The 21,008-nt window shown below is 49.4% G+C and overlaps 7 protein-coding genes across 7 annotated transcripts; 4 read left to right on the forward strand and 3 right to left on the reverse strand.

Moving 5' to 3' along the window:
- Nucleotides 1-879: 879 nt before the first annotated feature.
- On the forward strand, nt 880-3,064 carry C8Q69DRAFT_461965 (hypothetical protein). Its single transcript, XM_028630284.1, has 2 exons — nt 880-1,167; nt 1,218-3,064. Exons 1-2 carry the CDS (start codon nt 1,027-1,029, stop codon nt 2,895-2,897), a joined length of 1,821 nt encoding a protein of 606 aa, XP_028486631.1. The 5' UTR covers nt 880-1,026; the 3' UTR covers nt 2,898-3,064.
- Nucleotides 3,065-3,220: 156 nt separating this feature from the next.
- Nucleotides 3,221-6,722, forward strand: C8Q69DRAFT_461967 (putative anaphase-promoting complex component Cut20/Apc4). Its single transcript, XM_028630285.1, has 7 exons — nt 3,221-3,620; nt 3,829-4,186; nt 4,254-4,827; nt 4,893-5,633; nt 5,688-5,754; nt 5,811-5,960; nt 6,016-6,722. Exons 1-7 carry the CDS (start codon nt 3,338-3,340, stop codon nt 6,396-6,398), a joined length of 2,556 nt encoding a protein of 851 aa, XP_028486632.1. The 5' UTR covers nt 3,221-3,337; the 3' UTR covers nt 6,399-6,722.
- On the reverse strand, nt 6,573-7,072 carry C8Q69DRAFT_461969 (hypothetical protein). Its single transcript, XM_028630286.1, has one exon. It carries the CDS (start codon nt 7,062-7,064, stop codon nt 6,780-6,782), a length of 285 nt encoding a protein of 94 aa, XP_028486633.1. The 5' UTR covers nt 7,065-7,072; the 3' UTR covers nt 6,573-6,779.
- Nucleotides 7,073-7,500: 428 nt separating this feature from the next.
- Nucleotides 7,501-11,103, forward strand: C8Q69DRAFT_211876 (importin beta-1 subunit). The gene is made up of 8 exons (XM_028626196.1): nt 7,501-7,619; nt 7,710-7,768; nt 7,869-8,675; nt 8,735-9,363; nt 9,417-10,023; nt 10,081-10,324; nt 10,371-10,479; nt 10,534-11,103. The coding sequence occupies exons 1-8, from the start codon at nt 7,580-7,582 to the stop codon at nt 10,718-10,720; spliced, it is 2,682 nt and encodes an 893-aa protein (XP_028486634.1). The 5' UTR covers nt 7,501-7,579; the 3' UTR covers nt 10,721-11,103.
- Nucleotides 11,104-11,663: 560 nt separating this feature from the next.
- C8Q69DRAFT_211901 (hypothetical protein) lies at nt 11,664-13,425 on the reverse strand. Its single transcript, XM_028626197.1, has 5 exons — nt 13,174-13,425; nt 12,823-13,115; nt 12,743-12,760; nt 12,341-12,681; nt 11,664-12,232 (listed from the first exon to the last, which is right to left on the reverse strand). The coding sequence occupies exons 1-5, from the start codon at nt 13,186-13,188 to the stop codon at nt 12,009-12,011; spliced, it is 891 nt and encodes a 296-aa protein (XP_028486635.1). The 5' UTR covers nt 13,189-13,425; the 3' UTR covers nt 11,664-12,008.
- Nucleotides 13,426-15,538: 2,113 nt separating this feature from the next.
- On the reverse strand, nt 15,539-18,043 carry C8Q69DRAFT_399478 (glycoside hydrolase superfamily; the record flags this gene model as incomplete). Its single annotated transcript, XM_028627852.1, has 1 exon — nt 15,539-18,043. One exon carries the CDS (start codon nt 18,041-18,043, stop codon nt 15,539-15,541), a length of 2,505 nt encoding a protein of 834 aa, XP_028486636.1.
- Nucleotides 18,044-18,420: 377 nt separating this feature from the next.
- Nucleotides 18,421-20,045, forward strand: C8Q69DRAFT_211949 (hypothetical protein). Its single transcript, XM_028626198.1, has 4 exons — nt 18,421-18,638; nt 18,698-19,334; nt 19,404-19,632; nt 19,725-20,045. Exons 2-4 carry the CDS (start codon nt 18,841-18,843, stop codon nt 19,914-19,916), a joined length of 915 nt encoding a protein of 304 aa, XP_028486637.1. The 5' UTR covers nt 18,421-18,638; nt 18,698-18,840; the 3' UTR covers nt 19,917-20,045.
- Nucleotides 20,046-21,008: the final 963 nt, after the last annotated feature.

Consider the following 21,008-nt stretch of genomic DNA (forward strand, 5'->3'; position numbering starts at 1 on the left):
CGGTCCCGCTTTCGCGATCGCGATATTGATTTCGGATATGGTGGCCGCTTGCTTGGAAAGTTCAATAATGGATCAGGGCTCAGGGCTGTCTGTTCCCCGCAGATCCGGTCCTGGCAGTAGTGACGTGAGATCGTCGCCCATGGTTGAAATTTGTTTCCTATAATAATCTTTTGAAGGGACCTGGACGGCGTCGTCGAGTTGCTTCAACAACACTGTCGGGGCCATCCGGGGTCTGCGACTGTCTTCGACGAACCATCGGGGAGAACACTGCACCGTTCGATTCAGCAGGCGTCCATGCCCATAACATTGAACCCACTGGTCCTCAATCACGGCGCTTAGAATCCATTGAGCGACGCTATCATTGGCTATCGATCTCCTCGAGACCTTGTACACCTCAGCGATCCCTAATAAAACCTGAAGCAGCGCGGTTACTGCCTCATCCCATCCAACGGACGGCCTTTGGCTCATACATTCGACGACAAGGCAGACCCGTGGCTGCAGTATTAGTCTAAGCATAGACGGCTCCAGGTCAGTGGCCGGCCGGGACAATGTGTTGTTGGATCACTGCCCATTCGGAACATCGCACTGGGCGTCTATGACGATCGGGATCCTAGACAATAATAGACGCAATTGTTTACGCCTCCAAAGGCCAGTCCGGACCCAAGGTTGACATCTTACTGTGCTCATAAGAATACGCGGAAAACCTTCGTTGCCTCGTGCTGGACCGTGGTTCGTTCCATTCGCTCCCAAGACATACAAGCGACCAAATATTCTTAGTTCATTTGACTCTCAATCTGGCATATTACCGGCATTTTCCATATTTTCTATTTATCCTTCTTAATTGTTCTATTGTGAACCTCATCTTCCAACATGACATCAACGACTTTGATGACCTTTCTCCTGTGAGTATACGTCTGCAGACAACTTAATGCTTGAACTTTGTCTAACTGTGATAGTCGCACTTCTCCCGATATCAGATCCGTCCAGCTTTTAGGATCGTGGGATAATTTCTCTAAGCCTTATGCCATGGAACATGATAAACGAATCGGCGCCGGACACTGGAGAGGCTGCCACACATTTACCAATATTATCTGCGATGGTTCAAGGAGCAGTCCGTCTGCGGGACGATCTGGTGGCCTGAAAATGGGAGGAACATACTGGTATTATGTAGGTTCTCCTGCGTCACGAATGGGTTGGAGATGTACTTACTATCATAGTATGTGTTGGACAACGACGAGGAGTTCTATAATGAGGCAGAGCCAGTGACAACTTCGTGTCCTTTCCTTCCCGGACAGCCAGTGAATGTCCTCAACGTCCCCGTCATCCTTCCCGACACGCAGACGAGACATAAGCGAGACAGCAGTGTCAGTCCCTGGCTGTCAGATCAACGAACAATGAACCCCGAAGACAAGTACATGAACCCCAGGACTCCTCCCAAGCCCGAGCTCCCTCGGCTGAGAACCTCCCCTCCGCTACCCCAAGGGGACTTGTCAATATGGTCTTCACTCCTCACATTACCACTACATGCCGTTGTCCACAGGAGCGCTTCCCAGCCGGCAAGCGTCTCTTCGACCCCCGACCTCTGCGCTTCGAAGGAACCGGCCAGGAAAGAAGCCCGGTCTGTGTCCCCTTCAAAATCTAGAGGACTTAAAGATGCATTTCGAAACTGGACGCCGCAGCGATCCGCGTCTCCTCATGCTGAAGAGAGCAGGGGTCGCCCAGCGGCCAGGTGGGAGAATAACCGACATTGTGCTGACGAGCAGTGGCTTCTGGTTCCGGAAACTGGTTACTGTTCCTCTGATTCTAACTCAAGGCAGGCCTCGCCTGCGAACAAAGGAGTTGATTCCCCGGGAACACTTCACTTCCGGCGCCATCACTTTGACACGAACGACGGTCAAGCTTCACTGTCTATCCAGGATCGTCGGTCTGCAAAATTCATTTCCAGAGATTCATCACCGTTTGGGAACCACTTGACAGTTAATACGCCCAGAAAATACGCCCCCCATTGCGACTATGTAGAGCTTGAAGATACCTCCTACCGCTGTCATTCTCCATTCCCAGCTTCAATTGGCAGAACACCTCGAGCAACGGACGAAACTCCTACCCCACGAGCATATAATAATGCCGACGAGAAAAGATTGCCTACTCTGCCAAATTCCCCCTCGTCGGTTATGGACGAGGCCTTGCATGCCCTCGATTCAGAAAATGCAACGCTGGACATGGATGTTTTGCAGAGCCATTTCTCCGACTGGACCTCAGCGGACGAGTCTTGTGCTGAGGATCTCCCCGTGAGCCGATTCTCGGCATGGAGCACGGATGACGAAACCGAGATGGTTTCCCCCGCATCAATGACGTCCTCATCGACCTTCAACAATGATAAGCGTAATTCACCGACTTTAAGTGGCGTCTCGAGCGGGCTGGGGGTGTCTAACAGCCGGAGCCACGCTTTGTTTCACGGGCCGGTGACCCCTACTTTAGATGCAATCCCCGAGTGTTCCACAACCACCACGATCGTGGATAGCTCTCCAGCTTTACCATTCTCGTCAGGACTGCCGCCTCTTCTCATCACTCCAGATGATCTGAGGATATCCGGGTTGTGTATTTCTACCCCGAAAGAGCCCGATTGCACACTTAAGCGACACGCCGGGATCTTTGACAGCTTCGGGCCGAGGGATGACATCCCTCAAGCACCAGACAGCGCCTCATCAGCGGGCACTATATTCCCAGAACAAAGAAACGACACCGAGAACTGCGGCATGAAAACTGATAAGGACGATGACAGGTTAGGGCGATTCAACGACTCTGCTCTATCTCGCTCCTCCGTCATGCAGGAATTAATGGATGAACTGAGTTACTTAGGGGACGTGATCCAGGTGGAGGCAGATAATGTTTGCTAGGCGTTGTGATAACTGGATGGCATTTGCGCCGCGGAGCTAGCGTGTGTTTTTGTTTTCATGTTTCAATGTACCGAAAAGGCCGGGAGTTACAGTTATGCCCATGTACAGTAATAAGAATAGAATAGATAGCATCTCGTTGCTCGACATCATGGATCCATCTAATGAACAATATAAGTTTGCTCAAATATAGGTAGTTACTACTACATGATGATCGTTGCTAGGTACTGGCGTAGTCAACTTTCGGCAAGCCGTAAGTTAATTACACCCTTCGCATACCTACGAAAACCCCATGCCAAGCAAAAAAACAACCATACCCACATCTCCCGCAACCCACCCGCAGGACTACTGTAGTATTCCCATCCCAGCAGTGGAAGAAAAGACAGTAACAATGAGAACGAAATAATAAAATCCTCACTGACAGGCTGTCCTCCGCCACAAACATGGACGAAGGCCATCATCTTATGCGCAGCCAGCCGCGGCTGACCGCCGTCGCGGAGAAGACGCTGCCGGCAAAATGCAAACCGGACTCCCTCGTGTACTGTCCGACGATGGACCTTGTCGCGCTAGCTTCGCAGGACGAGCAATTGCATGTGTTTCGTCTAAATGGGCAGAAGGTATTTGGCGGTTCGTTTCGAGGTGGGGACGCGTACTTTGATTATGACGATGATGAAGACGAGGAGGATGGGAAGGGAGAGGTCAGGAGGCTTAAGTGGAAGGATGATGGTAGGTTTTTTTGTTTTGTTTTTCTCTTGGTGATTTTCTTTTGGTTCTGATTATTGTTTGTCTTCTCCTCAATGTCCTGTTGGATCTTCTTTACATTGTTATGTTGCTCTCGTCGACTTATATCGTCTTTCTTATTGGGTGGTCCGCTTCCTTCAGGATTCACCGTCCTATGGTCCTTGTCTTCCTCATGGTCTAACGGTATACCCAGGGCATCTCCTTGCTGTTGCATGTGGAGATAATACAATTCGCGTTATGAGCTCCTACAGTGGCAAGATCATCCATCATTATCCAGCCCGACAGCAGGAAGATGACCGTTCTGAGGGGCCTACAGAACAGGCCCCTAAGATCACTTGCTTGGGGTGGGGAGTCAACTTCACAGATTACAACGCTATGCGGCACCATCTCAAAGACAACACTACTCCGTTTTCTCTGGAAAGTGTTCTGTCTCAGGAAGCGCCCCCGTCCAAGGCGAATCTGCTGAAGGCTGACTTGCCAAGTGAGTTGGCAATGCTAGACGTAGAAAGCTCCTTACCAAAGCTGAGTACATTGCCAGGTACAGGAAGTGAGTGAGTATTTTCCTGTCTTTCTCTATTGCTATCGTGTTAGATTTGTTTGCGCTGATTTGGTCCGCAGTGATGATGTTTTCAGTTCCCGGGCGTCTGTGGACGCCATTTTCCACTCTAATAAAACCTCTAGCGACACCGTTGATGTGCTAGTGGTCGGGTTCGATGATGGCACCATCCATCTCCGGATATTTGACTGCTTTGAGATTGGATCATTTGATCTTGGGAGCCCCGATCCTGTTTTGAAGTCTTGCAGGCCCTTATTGCATGCCGCACACCCGATGAGCTCCACGCATGCGCTGCTGATATCAACGCGCGGTTCAGAATCCGAGAAGACGACTCCTTTACGCCTCTTAACCTTAGATCTGCGATTTATCACGAAATCAGGCCGGTATCTATCTCTGCTCGCGTCGAAGACGACTCAGCTGCAGAATCTGTTGAGGTATATCGGCCAGGTTCAGCGACAGATCCAGCTGGAATGGAAGAATGCTTTGGAGCTTCCCGCTAGATTCATGCGGAGCATTAACGATGATCTCCAGGCGAAATGCCATTGTGACTTTGTGACTGGACTTTATCATCTTGTGGTTACTGGGGATTGCTTCGAGCCCTTGAAGGAGTTCCTCGTGGACATTGTATCGGAAAGGGTACACCAATATGCTACAACCCTCAAAGTATAAATACAGTTGAGATTATGCTGACACATATCCAGGGCCATAAACGGTGGGAGAAGGCTGTTCAGAATGGTTACGAAAACGTCCGCAGACTCACTCACGAATGTCTGCTTCCAGCATTGGAAAGAAGCCTAGTCCTGCTCAGCAGACTGACCGGGCTGTCAAAGTTTCAGAAACTGAGCGGTGTCCTTGGGCTTGAAACTAAGGATCTAAACGCGATTGTGGAAACCGTTGACTGTCTCTACCTTCTCTCGCATAAGATATTACTCTACACCAATGAGGAACTGGAGCAATTCCTTGCCTTCTCGAAGTGGCTACGGCACGAGATTGACATCCAAAGTGCGGAGCCGATGTCTCAGACTCTCGAAGAGCTATTAGAAAAGTCCGATATGATCGATCATCAACGTACATTAAAGTACATACGAGGAGCTATGACGAAAAGTGCCCTGCAGGACTTCATTCAACCTGCTCCTGGATTAGGCATCAGACCTGCACCTTCTACCGCTGGCAGATGGGCACCTTCTGACCAGAGTGGTTCTTTTTATGAGGAATATAAGAAGCTTCTAGCTCAACAAAGCAAGCAGCATCGGGAGAGTCAGAGCGATGGCCGGTTGGAGCTTCCAAAGCTACATGATCTCACTAGCCGCCTGGGGCTGCAATGCGATAAGGTCTTTGCACAAATCGCGTTGACTCAAAGACGAGGCATCCTCCACCGCTCACCTCTGGCTCTTCATTCTGACTGCGATGAGACCGTCATCGATATAACTATGCGCCAAGATGTAATGAGTCCCTTATTCAACCTCCTCTTGACGCGTTACTGATTGTGCTTGCAGGATGCCGTTGCGGAACATTCGTGCTCCGTTTACATCGCAGCAAAGTCTTTGACGTCGAAACATACCTGTTCGTGACCCAGGAACCCCCCTTCCATTTAATACCCTACTGATTGATAACTCCAGTCTATATATATCGGACCGTCGTAGAGACGGTTAATGGCGTCAGCTCAACGAAGGGTACGTCCATCGCCGGTGTGTCTCTACAGGAAGGAGACATACGCCAAGTGCAGTTCGTGCAGGATGATACTATTATGGTCCTCTGGTCGGATACATGTGAGTCACCTGTTCATCGTGCGCTTCCCCAATGAGAGTGCTGACTTGTCCGAAGCGGGATCTTGTTACCTCCTCGAGTTCCCCTTCATGCCCTCCCCAAGCCAGGCACCAGCCGATGGATCAAATGAGGATATACCCTTCTCCCTGAGCTACGTGGATATTGATCCCAAATCGGTCACACCTGGCTTCGAAGTACCTTTGGCTGCAATGGTTAATCTATCGGTAGAATCCAAACATGCAGTCCGCATCCGACATGCATTTGCCACCGCCGGTGCCAAGTCAAGACCTATCAGAGTCGACGTCAACGGACGCAAGGGCCGCCGCGTTGTCTGTGTGTTGTATGGCGAGGGTCTTCGCTATGAAGTTCTTGACTTGGACAATGAAGTCCCGGAGGATGAGGATGAAGGCGAGGTAGACGCTGGGACGATGTCTGATTAGAACGGAGCATAACAAGCAAGCTTCAGTAGAGCTGTAACTAAAAGGAGCTCTTCTTTTCGAGACATGTGGCTGAAGGTACTCTGTGTCCTTCGCTTTGGAAGCCAAAATAACAAAATCCCAGTACTGTTTTATTGCCAGAATATAAATCTAGCTAACTATAACCACGGAATACTGAGTAGGATCATGATAATATATATCTCGTGAAGAGAGATCTCCAGCTACTCCCGATGCGGTGATATATATATATATATATATATAACAAACATGTACTACTAGTACTCTCTGAACATCATGGCCAGCGTATATCAGAGTACGGATAGAGGAATCATACTGGTCTGAGAAGAGCTTCTAACGCGTTTGAAGAGGCTTCCATGGCCATTTTCAATGTGTCTTTCTTTGTGTGTTGCGCTGGGTCAGCCCCGCCGGTCGCCCCGGTCGCACAGGGCAGGTGGGCGGATCACCTCCAAGCAGCAAAACCAAAACAAAGACAGGAGGGGAGGGGAAGAGCCATAACAGAAGGCGACCACCGGCCTCCAAGACCAAGGGAGCTGGTGAAGAGGGCAGCGAGAGGAGAGATGGTAGAGGGAAAGGGAGACATTTGAGGCCAGATAGATAGATACTTAAGATAGAGAGTGTTTGTGTCCTGTTTTGTTCTGGCAAGGCCATGTCAGGTGGCATCACGTGACGCGATCGGAGCCGCAGCCATTCATCGCCCGCGAGCAGACACAACCAGTAATGTCCGGCCGTCAGTCGCTCTGCCCCCCCAGATCTCTAAACTCCCTCCATTCATTCTCGTCTGCCAGTCAGGGCCAGTCTCTTGTCTGTAATAATATCTTCCTCCTTCTTCCCTTTCGACGCTCCATCTTGCTGGGCTGCCTTCTCCCTCCTCTGCCTTTTCTGTGTGTCAAGGGGAGACTTTCTCTTTGCCCCCCCGGGAAAAGGTCGCTGGTGTGCAAGACCTCGTCATATTCCACAAAACCACCATCCTTTCCACATTATAACTCTTTTCTCCGTCGACACTGAAATTCATCGCCCCTCTGGATCCTGCAACCACACTCCTTTAACGCGGACAAGCTTCATATCCGGTGCTCTGGGACTTTGCTCCGCCCCTCTGCGGTTTTCCACTTTGTTTTTTTGTCCTGGCTGCAGTGTAGACCCGGGTTTGTTTTTGCACAGGCACCATGGACGTCAGAGTTGTCTTGGAAGGAACCCTGTCGCCAGGTATGTCACCAGCATGGCCGTATCGACGCTACTTCTATATTTTAGCAATATGAGGACCAAGTACAGTTAACCTCTTTTTTTTGTTTACAGATGCGACAACGCGTCAGAATGCTGAGCAGCAGCTGCTTCACGCGGCGGAGGTAGACTTTGTATGTGGCTGTTCTTCCTCATTTCTCTTTTCTACCGGGGTTCCTGAACCCCAAAATATGACTCCATGGCATGCTAATCGAAGCTGTTCTTCTGGTCTAGGCCACCTACCTCACCACCCTCGCCCAAGAGCTCGCAAATGAGACTGCCCCGCCCCACGTCCGAACGGCTGCTGGTATTGCACTCAAGAACTCCTTCACCTTCCGAGACATTGCTAGGCTGCGCCAGGTGCAAGCACGATGGATTCAGCAGGTCAACCCAGATGTCAAGGCCCAGGTCAAGAAGCTGGCGATCGATACCTTGGCTTCCAACGACGCCCGCGCTGGTCAGTCGGCTGCCCAATTCATCGTCTCCATTGCTGCCATCGAGCTCCCTCGCAACGAATGGCCTGAATTGATGAACGTACTGGTCCAGAATGTCGGCACTGGGTCGGATCACCAGAAGCAGGCATCGCTGACCGCGATTGGCTTCATCTGTGAATCGGATGATCCCGAACTGCGGGAGAGCTTGACAGCGCACTCCAACGCCATCTTGACCGCTGTTGTCCAGGGTGCCAGGCGTGAGGAGCCGAACATGGAGGTTCGAAACGCGGCCCTTACAGCTCTGGGTGATGCGATCGACTTCGTGCGCTCCAACATGGAGAATGAGGGTGAGCGGAATTACATCATGCAGGTTGTCTGCGAGGCTACGCAGGCCGAGGATACCCGCGTCCAGGCCGGTGCCTTTGGGTGCCTGAACCGTATCATGGGATCTTACTATGACAAGATGCGCTTCTATATGGAGAAGGCGCTGTTCGGTCTGACTATTATGGGCATGAAAAATGAGGAAGAAGATGTCGCCAAGCTCGCGATCGAATTCTGGTGCACTGTGTGCGAAGAAGAGATCGCCATTGAGGATGATAATGCTGCTGTAAGTGTCTTCGCGGTCTACTTTGTCAATCTATGCACCGTATCTGACCCGCATAACAGGCGCAATCTGAGGGATCGACGGAAGTCCGTCCCTTTTTCAACTTTGCACGCATTGCCTGCCGTGAGGTAGTCCCTGTCCTGCTCCAGCTCATGTGCAAGCAGGATGAGGATGCCAGCGAGGACGAGTACAATGTTTCCCGTGCCGCCTACCAGGCACTGCAGTTGTACTCCCAGTGTGTAGCTGGCGATATTGTCCAGCCTGTCTTGGCATTCGTCGAGGAAAATATCCGTAGCGAGGATTGGCACCGACGTGATGCTGCCGTGGCCGCCTTTGGTGCCATCATGGATGGCCCGGATCTGTCGGTCCTCGAGCCCCTTGTCAAACAAGCACTGCCGGTTCTTATCGGCATGATGGAAGACCCTTCTGTCCTAGTGAGGGACTCTGCTGCTTATGCTCTCGGCCGTATCTGCGACTACTGTGCTGAGGCTATCGACCCTGACGTGCACCTACAACCCCTTATTTCTTGCTTGTTCAACGGCCTCGCCAGCACCCCCAAGATCGCCGGCTCTTGCTGCTGGGCTTTGATGAACCTTGCCGATCGATTCTCCGGCGAGGGAGGTGCTGCCACCAACCCTCTCTCCAAACATTTCGAGGCCAGCGTCAAGTCTCTGCTCGCTGTTACTGAGAGGTAAGCCCGAGTCTCCTTCCATTGCGTTCGCTTGTTGCTAACCTTTTCTTCAGGGGAGACGCGGACAACCAGCTGCGGACCGCCGCATACGAGGTTCTCAATTCTTTCGTGACCAACGCCGCCAACGACAGTCTTCCGATGGTGGCCACACTGTCGGATGTTGTCCTCCAGCGTCTTGAGCAAACTGTACCTATGCAGCAGCAGGTCGTCAGTGTCGAAGACCGTATTACGCTGGAGGAGATGCAGACTAGTCTGGCCAGTGTGCTATTGGTATGCACCTTTCTTTTTGTGCATATGACTATCCGACCTTTTGCTGACTCTCATCAGGCTATTGTGCAGCGATTGGAGACGGAGATTAAGCCTCAGGCCGACCGCATCATGCATGTGTTGCTTCAGGTCTTGTCAACCGTGCCTCCCAAGTCGAGTGTTCCAGACACAGTCTTTGCCACCATCGGTGCGGTTGCGACGGCCCTGGAGGAGGACTTTGTCAAGTATATGGAACCGTTCAGCCCGTTCCTGTACAATGCTTTGGGTAACCAGGAGGAGCCCGGTCTGTGCGCCATGGCCATTGGTCTCGTCAGTGACATTACGAGATCGCTCAATGAAAAGGCCCAGCCCTACTGCGACACCTTCATGAACTACCTGCTCAACAACCTGAGGGTATTGTCTCCTATGACTCATACGTGAAGGAGCTATTGCAGCTGACAGTTCATATAGAGCACCACTCTCAGCAACCAGCTAAAGCCGTCAATTCTGGAAACATTTGGCGACATTGCCCAGGCTATCGGAACCCACTTCGACACATACTTGCCAGTCGTCGCTCAGGTACTCCAGCAGGCATCGAATGTCACTGCTAGCCACGATGTTTCGTTCGACATGCTTGACTACATTGTTTCCCTTCGCGAGGGTATCATGGATGCCTGGGGCGGTATCCTCCTGGCTTACAAGGGCACACCACAGGGTTAGTACTGCTCTCTCTCGTGAGATAACCTTGCTGACAAAAGTAGTCAACCAACTGCAACCTTACATCGAATCGATCTTCCAGCTCCTTCACCTGATCTCTCAGGACCCAAGCAGAAGCGAAGGTCTTATGAGAGCATCGATGGGAGTGCTTGGGTAAGTTGCATGGGTCCTTTCTTGCTTTTTTTGCTTGCAACTGACGCCCCCCAGTGATCTGGCCGATGCCTTCCCTAACGGCGAGTTTGCTGCTTACTTCCGCAACGACTGGGTCACCTCCCTGGTCAGAGAGACAAGAACCAGCCGGGAGTATGGCCCGCGTACAATTGACACTGCTCGCTGGGCTCGCGAGCAGGTCAAGCGTCAAGTCAACCTGGCTACTGCAGCTGCCATGTCGTAAGGTTATTCCACTAATAGCAACCAGTGACGGGCACCTCTTACTGAGACCGTTCGCTGGTTCTCCCCTTTAACAAACCGCATCGGGTCAATGTGGTAAGGGAAGTGACGCCGCGAATGGGACATTCCGAGTCCTTGTGCCGTGACATATGGGCTTGAGAAATTCGCGCTCTGTTCGGCCCAAGTCCTAAGTCCGTCCCGCTCGAGCGATCGTGATATGGTGCCTCGTTGATCTGACCTGTGAAGGGCTGATCTCTTCGATCTAACCCCAATGCATCATTGAATCATCCTGCCCTATCTGTCTTCCACCCCGGCAATTATCCTGCACGATGCCCTCCCCTCCCCCTTCATTGTCAGCCACACCCCTTGTATTTATTAACATATTCTGAGGTGGATGTGGTTGCTTACTCCCCGACCCCCCTTTTATCACATCACCACTATGTTGTTCTATCCCCTTGATTTAAATTAGACCAAGACCCCGGTTTTAACACCATAGCCCCCGAAAGTCATGTATGCCCAAGAAGTCATGTAACCCTTCAAAGGGAAAGAATTATTGCGACGAAACGAATCTGGTTAATTTTAAGGTTGTCATTATTCCTTAGCACTGTTCATGGATGGAAGGAATCGGAGTGTGTATTAGAAAGATGTATGTAAGTGTTGAGCTGGGAATCACATACCACACGTTACACTGCCGTTGTAGAGATGTGTTGTAGAGATCCGTTGTGGAATGAGGGCCACTTCCATAAAGTTTTGATCTTATCACACTTCGGTTACAGCACTGCAATGTATGTACTACCTCTAGGAACTAGTCTGACGTTCCAAAAGTAGAATGACCACTTGATCTTTATAGATCTGCCCATGATACGTGCCACTGTGTTTTAACCACACTATTACTCATAATCAACTTACAGATATGTTGTTACCATAAAAACATGTACAATAATAACCAGAGCAATATAAAAAAGCATTTCAAGAGATCATATTTTTCTCTGTGATGTGGCGTTGAGCCCTAAACCACACTTTCCTCCTTGCCATTCTAATTCCCCCCTCAGTTGCTATATAAAAAGAGCGAGTGTGTGTGTATAGGTCATACCAAAATATATATAGAAATATGTACGAATAAGAGCATGTGCATGTGTGAATGAAAGCAAAGCAAAGCAAACAAGTCAGACAATATAGACAGGAGAAAAAGAAAAATAAAGGCATGTACTATTTTGGTGTTGGATCCAGAGGGCTTGGTTAAGATCTGAATCGTCGTCGGCATTTCCTTTTTCCCAAGAAGGATGAAGGATCTAGTCATCCAGAGTACAGCCATGAGCAGCCAGGACCCATCCAGTGAGACGGTTCGCAATGTCAGAAGAGTAGCAGTGGGTAGCGATGCCGTCCTGGAGGTTTCCCGATGAGGCGATGGAGCCGGAGTTGTAGATACGAGCGGCCTTGTAGAAAGCAGAGGCGTCGGATGCGCCGCTCTCGTTGATGCAGTTGGCGAGACCATCTCCGCTGGCGGTTCCAGCAGCTGTTGAGGGAGGGAGATGAGTGTTAGATTTTTCTCTTGTTTGATGGGTATATTGCGATTCAATGGGGAAGGAAAGGGGAGAAGTAGGGACAGTGTAGGTTAACTTACTTCCATCACGAACCATCTGAGTGATCACATCCGGAGGACAGGGTGTCTGAACCGTGTATGGGGAAATATCAGAATTGCAAGTAGCGTCGCCGTCATGATCCTGCATAAGACCCGGGTTGCGAACTCCATAGTTCGTAGTCGATACGCGGACACATCCACCGGATTCCTGCATGATAGTAGCCAGGATGAAACGGTGGTCGACATAGGTCTCCTGAGCGACTTGCTCGATGGCGTCCCAGATCTTGCCGATTTCGTCCTCGCTGTCATTGGAAACGCTGTTTCCGTTGTGGTCTGTGATTCCCTCGCAGGAGGTGCGCATGGCGACTTTGTTGTTGTTGAACCTGAGTTTTTTGGTTGTTAGCATGCTGGGTTGATTGGAGGGAGTGATTTGTTTAGACTTACATGTCCACGAAGGAAACCCTATATATGCATTAGTATGTGTATATTTCTCCTATAGAATGAAGCAAATAGTCTAGACATACCACTTATCAGTCGTGGGCCATCCATCGTTGGCAGAGCCATCTCCCCAGTACATAGTATACGAGTCAGTTCCAGCGCCAATTCCATCATTGTCATTGATACTTGTAACAGCAACGCTGGATGTTACAGTTTCTCCTGCCTGAAGAATGCGGGCACCGGCTGGCTCGGTCCTGTTCGGTTGGTAGTTCGGGCCATAGCTGATGTACGTCTTGAGGGCTCTGGATACCGCAGCGACGTCTTCACTAGGGAAGGGAGGAGCGGCAGCGAGGCCTGAAATGGAGGCAGCTGCAAGAATCTAATCATTGTCAGGTGAGAAGATTGGTGTAGAAGAAGTAGAAGCAAGCTCAACTCACGGTGCTGAAGAACATCTTGGTGGATGGATAGGGAGGGAGGATTGTGAGATATTGGAAATGTTGGGCCCTGGATCTGATTGAATGTAAAAACTTTCTGGTTGTCTCTATTATAATATTCGATATTAACGAGGAAGTATCCCGATTTTATAGTTTTTTTCTTTATCGTAAAGACAATATGAATGAAAGTAGAACGCCAACTCCGAGATATCCAGCTCTTAGAGAAGAATAAGCAAGTCAAAGCTGAAAAGAAAACCACCTACTCCAGACTCCATCCGTGCGCTCCATTGCTGCATGAAGATAGAGAAATGGCTAACGTGAGAAGTTCCATCCATACCCTGGAGGGTAGCATCCAAGATCAAGAGTTGGTAATCGAGCATCGGTCCATAGGTCGGTTCTGGTACGCGTTCACGAATGACCTTTCCTTCCTCTGTGCGCTAGTTTGCACCCGTCCATTGCTGCCCGTAGCTTAATGTATTAATCGTTTTGCTCGATGAGTGCCGAATCAAGAGATAACCCAGTAGGGAGCCATATTTCTGGGCACGTTGCGTGCAACCTTTTCTATAGCTAGTTAGTATAGCGTGTGTGCTCATAATATTTGTACCATTATCTGTCAGCACGCACATGTAGAGCTCGATGTGTGTACCAAATCTTCAGTTAGCGTACTGAACCCTTCGACGTGTTGAACTGGATGGAACTGTAATTACCCTATCACCTGGCCTAGCGAGTCTTCTGGGATCAGAAGCGCTAAAGAGTCTGCAGGTCAAAACTGAGATAGAGGCTTCTGGTTATCTCTAATCGAGTAAACCCCGAATCCTAACGGAGAAGTAACTTGGCTATATTAGGCAGGTATCATGACGCGCGATATGTGCAAAGTGCTTCGCGACTATGTCACCCAATACTTACTTAGCAACACCACTGTCCTGGCTCCAGCCCCTGAATCCGCAGCAGCGGAGAGAAAAGAAGCTCTTGATGCGATGGAACGAGAAAATCCAGGAACGGTGGCTTCGGGCAGCCTGGAACCTGACGTTGCAGCCATGGTTGAGGACTAAAGGAGTGGGAAGTTGTTCCTGGATTTCTCCATGGTTAGTGACGTTACTTCGCGATCCTTTAGTGGTTCCTGTGGCGTTGGGATCACAATCTCTGTTCTTGTCATGGGTTGTCCGTTGAACTTCCAACGCAGTAGCGATTGTTGCAAGGAATATTCTGTGAGAAAGATGTTGTAAGCAACGTACATGATCTGTAATCTGTAATCAGCTAGCATGAACTACTGTACAGGACAGGAAAGAAGTCTCAAAACCTGGACATCCACCGGCAAACATCTTGAATACGACCGGGTATTACTTATCTGCAAGCTTATTTCGACTCTAATCATTGGATAACCAAGAAAAAAAAGCTTAAAGGACAGGGATAGGGATATCAATAAGCTTAGCCAGCGAGGAACTAACTGTTCCACGAACGCGTCAGACTTTAGGCAAAGAGCCATGTAGTTTTTTCGGGCTGAATCTCGCGAATCCATTCCAAATGTTCCTGCGCGAACAGATTTTTGTTTTGTTCTCGGGTCTTCCCGCGTCCCGCCGCTCTACTCAGAACTCAGCGCTAACATTGCTGACAAGATATTGTAGAGTTGCAGATGATCTTTGGTGCTGATGGTTCTCCCCGTATCTTGACCACTCTAGATCTCGCGTGGTATATCCACTCTATGGTGGTCGATCGATTCTGACGATATTTACGCTTTGGGCGCCATTACTTAAAGCCATTGCGACCTGAACAGTGCGGACACTAAGTACTTACTGTACCTAGTAGACCAGTTTCCTCTTGTGCAAATTCGTAGAGTCTCCAATCCTCAATCAGGACAACAATTTCCGCCAGACCCGACCCTCCTGCATCCAGCTGCAGGGTCTTGATAGGTAGGTAGTAGAATTATAGGTGGACATGCAAAAATTCAGCAGTTGCAGTGTCTTTCAGACTAAAATCAGCTGAGATAAGCTGCATACTTGTACATCGTGTCAGTGGTTTCTGCTATGTAGGCAGATTATCATGTACGGTCTCTTCTGTTTGGTTGCTCTTGCAGCTACAGCCTCGGCGGCAGCGATTATAACTCCTCGGCACCGATATCTGCCTATAAGAGAATCCTGGACTTGCCTTCTCATCCTGAACTTCCGTTACGTTCTGAGTGTGTTATTTAGAGAACATGTACTGATAATATGGAGGAAATGCACTTCATGTTGGGTATAATTATCATATGTGATGGGGATACTTCTTGATTACGATGAAATGAGTCTGGTCAATGGAATTTTCAACTTCCACTATCCAAAATCTTGAAAGATGCACATAACAACAGAGAATATCCAAGGGGGCGGTGCTTCTAATCAACGATCCCCGGAGGCAGGAGCGAGACATAATCCAACGGAGCTGGCTCAACGCCATCAGGTGTACCGATAATCTTCAGCGTATCCCCTTTGTTGACCTTCACCCCACGGAAAGTGATGCGGGTAGCCGAATGACCGTCGAGGTAGATGGATGGAGTATGAGAAAGGATATCCTCGTTATTACCCACCCATTTCCCAATCAAGCGATTGTTGAGGTAGACTTGCCAATGGGACTTGCCTCCGTAGAGATCATAGTAATTCACCGCCAAGTCATACGTACCAGAAGGATACTGTAGCTTGGTAGTGGCTGTGCCAGTAGTTGAATTGGAGGATGTGACTATGGCAGTCCAGTTTGAGGCTGCCTCGAACGGGCTGACGGCGTAAGTCTTGTATCCATTCAATGTCATGCTCTCGGCCTCCACGCGCCAAGGATGGTTACCAACGCGATTAGCCTCATCTGGGATCCCTGTCATGTTCCAGTAGAAATCATTGATGGCATCTCTCCAGACCATCGAATGGCCGGATTGGTAGGTAAGCTTTGTGAGGACGTCGTTGTATCGCTCCTCGTCGATTTTGCCCTTCAGTGACTCCCAGGTTTGGAGGAACGTCTGTGCGGTTTCAGCACCGGCATAGTGAGCGTCGTAAAAATGCTGTATGACTGTTTCCCCAGAGTGGAGGCGATGCGTCCAGTTCACATGGTGAAACCACAGGAGCAGGTTATCGGGAGTAGTGTCAATATTTTCATACATTGCTGCAATCTCAGGAGGATATTGTCCGGAATACCCTGTGCCATTGCTTACTGTGCGATCCATTCCGACGGACAAGTGGTCAGCGCGTGTCCACTGTCCCCAGCCATTGTTATCCTGGGTAGCGGGATTCGGTCCGAAATGCGTATACAATATATCGGTCAGGGTCTGGATGCCGAGGTTTCCACTGTAGTTCTCATAGGCGGGCCATGAGTCCATTGACATCTTGCTGATACCAGCGATAACGCTGGGGTCAAAACCGAAAGTGAGACGAATCCAATCTTGGAGGATATTTTCAACGTTGGCGGTGGGATTCCATGCTAGTCGACCATAGGCATACAAGTTGGACATAGCCAAGTGACTGCCTAGCCATGTTGTATTCGTACCGACATTGACTACAGCTGCCCATCCTCCCAGAGGTCGGTCAAAGCGCTTGCCAGATATAATATCGCGCACCACGGACTCCTTCCCATCGACTCGGAGGTCGAAATCAAGGACAGTCTTCCATAGAGGCGGCAAATAAAGTAAGTGACTTTGCTGTCCAAGGTACTCTTGTGTGACCTCCAGTTCTATGGCCGTGTTTGTGTTCGGCAAGTGCGCAAACAGCGGCGAGGTGGGCTCACGGACTTGGAAATCAATGGGCCCATACTTTATCTGGACGACGACATTACTGTCGAATTGTCCATCCAGAGGGGCAAAGAATTGAACCGCAGCTTTGGCGCGGTCCGCCTTCCAATCAGACTCGTTGAGTTGGTTGTAGACAAACGCGCGGAACATAACTATGCCGCCGTAGTTCTTCACAGCCTTTGCAAACAGGTTGGCTCCCTGGGCAAGTGTCCGGTTGTATGTTAACGGTCCAGGCTCACCCTCAGAATCTGCCTTGACGAGATAGCCGGCCATATCAGGAATTCGCTGGTAAATTTCGTCTGTCACATTCTGCCACCACGCAATAACAGAGCTGTCAAGGGGATCGAAGGTAGGCAAACCACCAAGAGTTTGAGGAGATGCAAAGTTCAGTGAGATTCCTAGTCGGACACCGTAGGGTCGGAAGGCGTCCGCAATCCTTCCCAGACCTTCGATATTTTCAGGGGTGAGGGTTGTCGCGTTGGCGTTGACATTGTTGACAACAACAGCATTGAGGCCGATGGAAGCCAACAGACGTGCATACTGAGAGGCGCGAGTCAAATCTTCAACGATGGTGCCATTGGCGAAAAATATAGACTGGCCACCGTAACCACGCTCAATGCTTCCATCCATATTGTCCCATTGATTCACCCATCGTACGGGAGCGCTGGGGTTGGTCGCATAGGAAACTTGCGAGAAGTTCCCCTGGGCAAGCATAGACAGATATTCGAATGCTCCATAGAGAGCACCACGATCGTTCTGACCCAGGATCTGTACACCTCCCCCTTTTGTGCTGAGCCAAAAGCCGTCCTCAACAAGCTCAGGGATTCCATCGATACCGCCGCAAATATCCGAATATTGGGCAATTGTACCAACGACCACGGCGGATGGTTGGCAGCTGCCATGCTGGATCTCAACATGCTCTCCTAGGATATTCTTGAAGCCATTCCGCAGTTCCTGTCCTGCCACATACACTGGACTGCTAGCAGTGTCGTTTAGAATGACGATGGAAGACGGACGAGTATTGTTCGAGTGGTTGCCAGAAGGCAAGGGCGCGTAACGCAACCAACCTGCCAGGCCATTGTCTGCAACGGCGAAGCCGAGAGATGCAAGCAACAAAAGACCGCGCATTCGGCCTTACTTCCTGCCCTGGACACTCTGTGGCATCCTAGTCGCCCAAATTGCCTAGCCTTTATACATCGCATGGCTGGACATATGATTTCTTTGTCATTCCGTAGCTGTCAGCAATTTAGGCTAAACAATCGAGCTCCGGGAGAAACGATGTTTTCATTAAGTGTATTCGGAATTCCTCCAGGCGCGGGGATTGGTGCGCAATAATAGCGTCCGGGGTGATCATGTATTCTCTCTCCCCGCAAAGTGGATAACGGGGAAGAAGGAAATCGGCCTGGGCCGCCGGCTGGGAGATCTGGGGAACAATTGGCTGCTAGATCTACCGCAATATTGATCAGTATCGAGATCTCCCTCAGCAAAACGGGATAATATCATACGCGGCCTTTGATTTTCCCGTAATTGACAAATACTCCGGCATCCGATGGTAGAGAAGCGCCGAAATTGCCCGAAGTTGTCCTATTTTTGTAAGGCTAAAAATAGTGTAGCCATGACGATCATATCTGACCCGTATAGATTTATATTTTGATGTCTGCAAGGAGCTGCTTGATTGAGGCACTTTGAAGGTGTAGGAGATCTCCTACAGGAGTCCTTAGCGGTAGGGAATTCCCGGAGAAACTAACTAAGAGGTACTTATGTCAGCGATGTGGCTTTTAGACATCCATGGAGCCAGCAACCGTGAGCATGAAATGACTTATTCACTGTCGGGACCTCACGCCTTATGTGTGATAATAAAATCAGCTCATTTCTCCACCTTGCAATCTCTGTTATGCCACACCCAGGGCTTCTAGACCACCAAAATGGCTCATAATATCACCAAGAAGTTTTCAAACCTGAGTTTATCTCTTCGAGGTAGTCATCGACGAATCGCAAATGATGACTACGAAGACGTCCGCAGAAAAGTCCTGGGAGGCCTCGGTGACCTATATGCCATGGTTTTGACAAGTGGCGATGAATATGTCACTACGTCGGGTTCTAGTGATTTTCACGTTCAATATGAAGACCTGATCCTTGAAGATGTCGATGGTCAGTTGACAGCTGATAGACGACGCTTTTTCCTCCCGTGTTCCTACCGGTTTTTGGAAGAACACCCAGTTATAACAACAGGTACCGGTGCTATGGAGGAAACAAGAGTACACGAGAAGGTCTTGGTATCCTCAGATGAACTCAAAAACCATCCTATCAAGAATGCCAGATTCCTCTGCACGTGGCTGGGTTTGAACTTCTCCGAGTCCTGGCGAGCGAACGGTAAAAAGCTCACCAGCCTGATGGAGTTAACAAAGTGGTGGCCAACGTGAGATTCTCCAACTATAGGAATCATATGCGATATGATAGTCACTAATGAAGGTTTCTTGCTATATAGTGACTTCGCGGGCTTAGTTGACGAAGAATTCAAAGACGCAGTTCTTCAAGACAGGACACCTATGGAGGCGTGGCATATTCTCGGGGATTATCCGCATCTGATGCTTACAGTAGCGCATAAATCTGATGGCCGTCGTGAATACTTGCTACGAGGGGAGTTGCTTACAATCGCTGCGGTAATGATAAGCCGGCTCAGATCCCAGCGCTTTGCACAGCATACTGTCATTCCAGTAAGTAACTCACATCCCAATTCTCCTGTTCCTAAATGTTCCTTCTTTATCATATTTGTTCTCAAGAGCTTACAGATCTCTGAACTTTCCAGGTAATGCTCTTTTCCTTTATGGGAGAAAAGAAGGGCAGAATTATACAAGCCCATACAAACAGCCGAGCGCTCGTCATACGGAAGAGTAAGCTCTACGACTTTTCAACAGTAGATAATTTCAGGAAGTTCACCACACTCTTCTTGCGTTACATGACATGTGATGCAATTGGTAATACGCGGGAAATATGCTAGACTGTCCATATCGTAGCAATACAACTGCCGCACATTTGATAGCAATAAAGAGAGATATCATAAGAAAAAACCTGTTTCGACTCTAGACCCTTGAAGTAATCATGGTCCCTTTGGGAGAAATCCGTAAAGCCCAATGGCGGCTTCCACAACACTACCGAAACGTTAAGCGCTGACTTGACCTCCTTCCATAGCTTCCAGGTCCCGAGATAATTGATTGATATACTGGCCTGCGCCGCTAAGATAAAGTATGCCCAATAGCTTAATGGATCTTTAGAAGGTGAGAAGAAGGAGAGTCTATACTTTGGCCTGGTGCGAGATAGAAGATAGAACGTACGGGTAACGGGAATATTTCATATGTGCCAGGGTCCATACGTAACAAGCTTTTGTAAAACTAAGCAATTTCCAAGTAGTTAGTTAGTTCGTGACCGCTTAATAACCACTTTCGGATACATACGGACTGCTTGGTCGATAGCCTTCTGGGATACCCTTCCGCCATAGTTCCCCGCAGCTACCGAGATACCATCATGAGTCTCAACATGGGTCCGTAAGTTATTGGTTGCCGAATAGCGTTTCTAAGCAGTTAAAGACTGGTTAGAAAGCACTTCCTAAGTGGTTATAGAACCTCTTACCGTGGACTTGCTACAGTGTGGGACTCTGCAAAAGACTTCTCCATATGGAGAATGGTGCAATTATTCTCATCCTAAGTGGTTAGTAACCAGTTAATATATACCAAGGTGAGGTAACACTAAGACTTACCTTACCGTGTGGAAGGATTTTAATATGGGATGCGACCGCAGAATGCCGTCATTTTTGCTTTCCAGCTATCGAACGTAGTCCAAGTTAAAGACTGCGAACGTCAAGAAAGCCTCTGAGCCATCTTGAAAAACCGGAACGCGCCTATAGATTTACCGTTAGAAGAGCTGGTTCGACGATTATATGTGAGAAGAGAAGAGAGACCGACATCTTACCTGCTCCTTATGCCGAGCTGCTATGCTGGCCTACTCTCTTAAGGTTGACAAGGAACGCTCGACAAGTGCCCCCCGTGGCACTATACGTCTTGGATAAAGCCATCCCCCTCCATATTAGCAGGTA

This window comes from Paecilomyces variotii (genome assembly GCF_004022145.1).
Source record: "Paecilomyces variotii strain CBS 101075 chromosome Unknown C8Q69scaffold_3, whole genome shotgun sequence".
In the NCBI taxonomy this organism is placed as follows: domain Eukaryota; kingdom Fungi; phylum Ascomycota; class Eurotiomycetes; order Eurotiales; family Thermoascaceae; genus Paecilomyces; species Paecilomyces variotii.

Coding starts and splice junctions, on each gene's coding strand:
- C8Q69DRAFT_211901 (XM_028626197.1), bottom strand. Junction 12,233..12,340: donor TCAGATGGTTCGTGATGGAA/GTAAGTTAACCT, acceptor CTCCCTCAACAG/CTGCTGGAACCGCCAGCGGA.
- C8Q69DRAFT_211949 (XM_028626198.1), top strand. CDS start 18,841: ATGGCTCATAATATCACCAAGAAGTTTTCAAACCTGAGTTTATCTCTT. Junction 19,335..19,403: donor TTAACAAAGTGGTGGCCAAC/GTGAGATTCTCC, acceptor CTTGCTATATAG/TGACTTCGCGGGCTTAGTTG. Junction 19,633..19,724: donor CACAGCATACTGTCATTCCA/GTAAGTAACTCA, acceptor TGAACTTTCCAG/GTAATGCTCTTTTCCTTTAT.
- C8Q69DRAFT_461967 (XM_028630285.1), top strand. CDS start 3,338: ATGGACGAAGGCCATCATCTTATGCGCAGCCAGCCGCGGCTGACCGCC. Junction 5,634..5,687: donor ATATAACTATGCGCCAAGAT/GTAATGAGTCCC, acceptor TTGTGCTTGCAG/GATGCCGTTGCGGAACATTC. Junction 5,755..5,810: donor TTTGACGTCGAAACATACCT/GTTCGTGACCCA, acceptor TGATAACTCCAG/TCTATATATATCGGACCGTC.
- C8Q69DRAFT_461969 (XM_028630286.1), bottom strand. CDS start 7,064: ATGGCCTTGCCAGAACAAAACAGGACACAAACACTCTCTATCTTAAGT.
- C8Q69DRAFT_461965 (XM_028630284.1), top strand. CDS start 1,027: ATGGAACATGATAAACGAATCGGCGCCGGACACTGGAGAGGCTGCCAC. Junction 1,168..1,217: donor GAGGAACATACTGGTATTAT/GTAGGTTCTCCT, acceptor TTACTATCATAG/TATGTGTTGGACAACGACGA.
- C8Q69DRAFT_211876 (XM_028626196.1), top strand. CDS start 7,580: ATGGACGTCAGAGTTGTCTTGGAAGGAACCCTGTCGCCAG. Junction 7,620..7,709: donor GGAAGGAACCCTGTCGCCAG/GTATGTCACCAG, acceptor TTTTGTTTACAG/ATGCGACAACGCGTCAGAAT. Junction 10,024..10,080: donor ACCTGCTCAACAACCTGAGG/GTATTGTCTCCT, acceptor CAGTTCATATAG/AGCACCACTCTCAGCAACCA.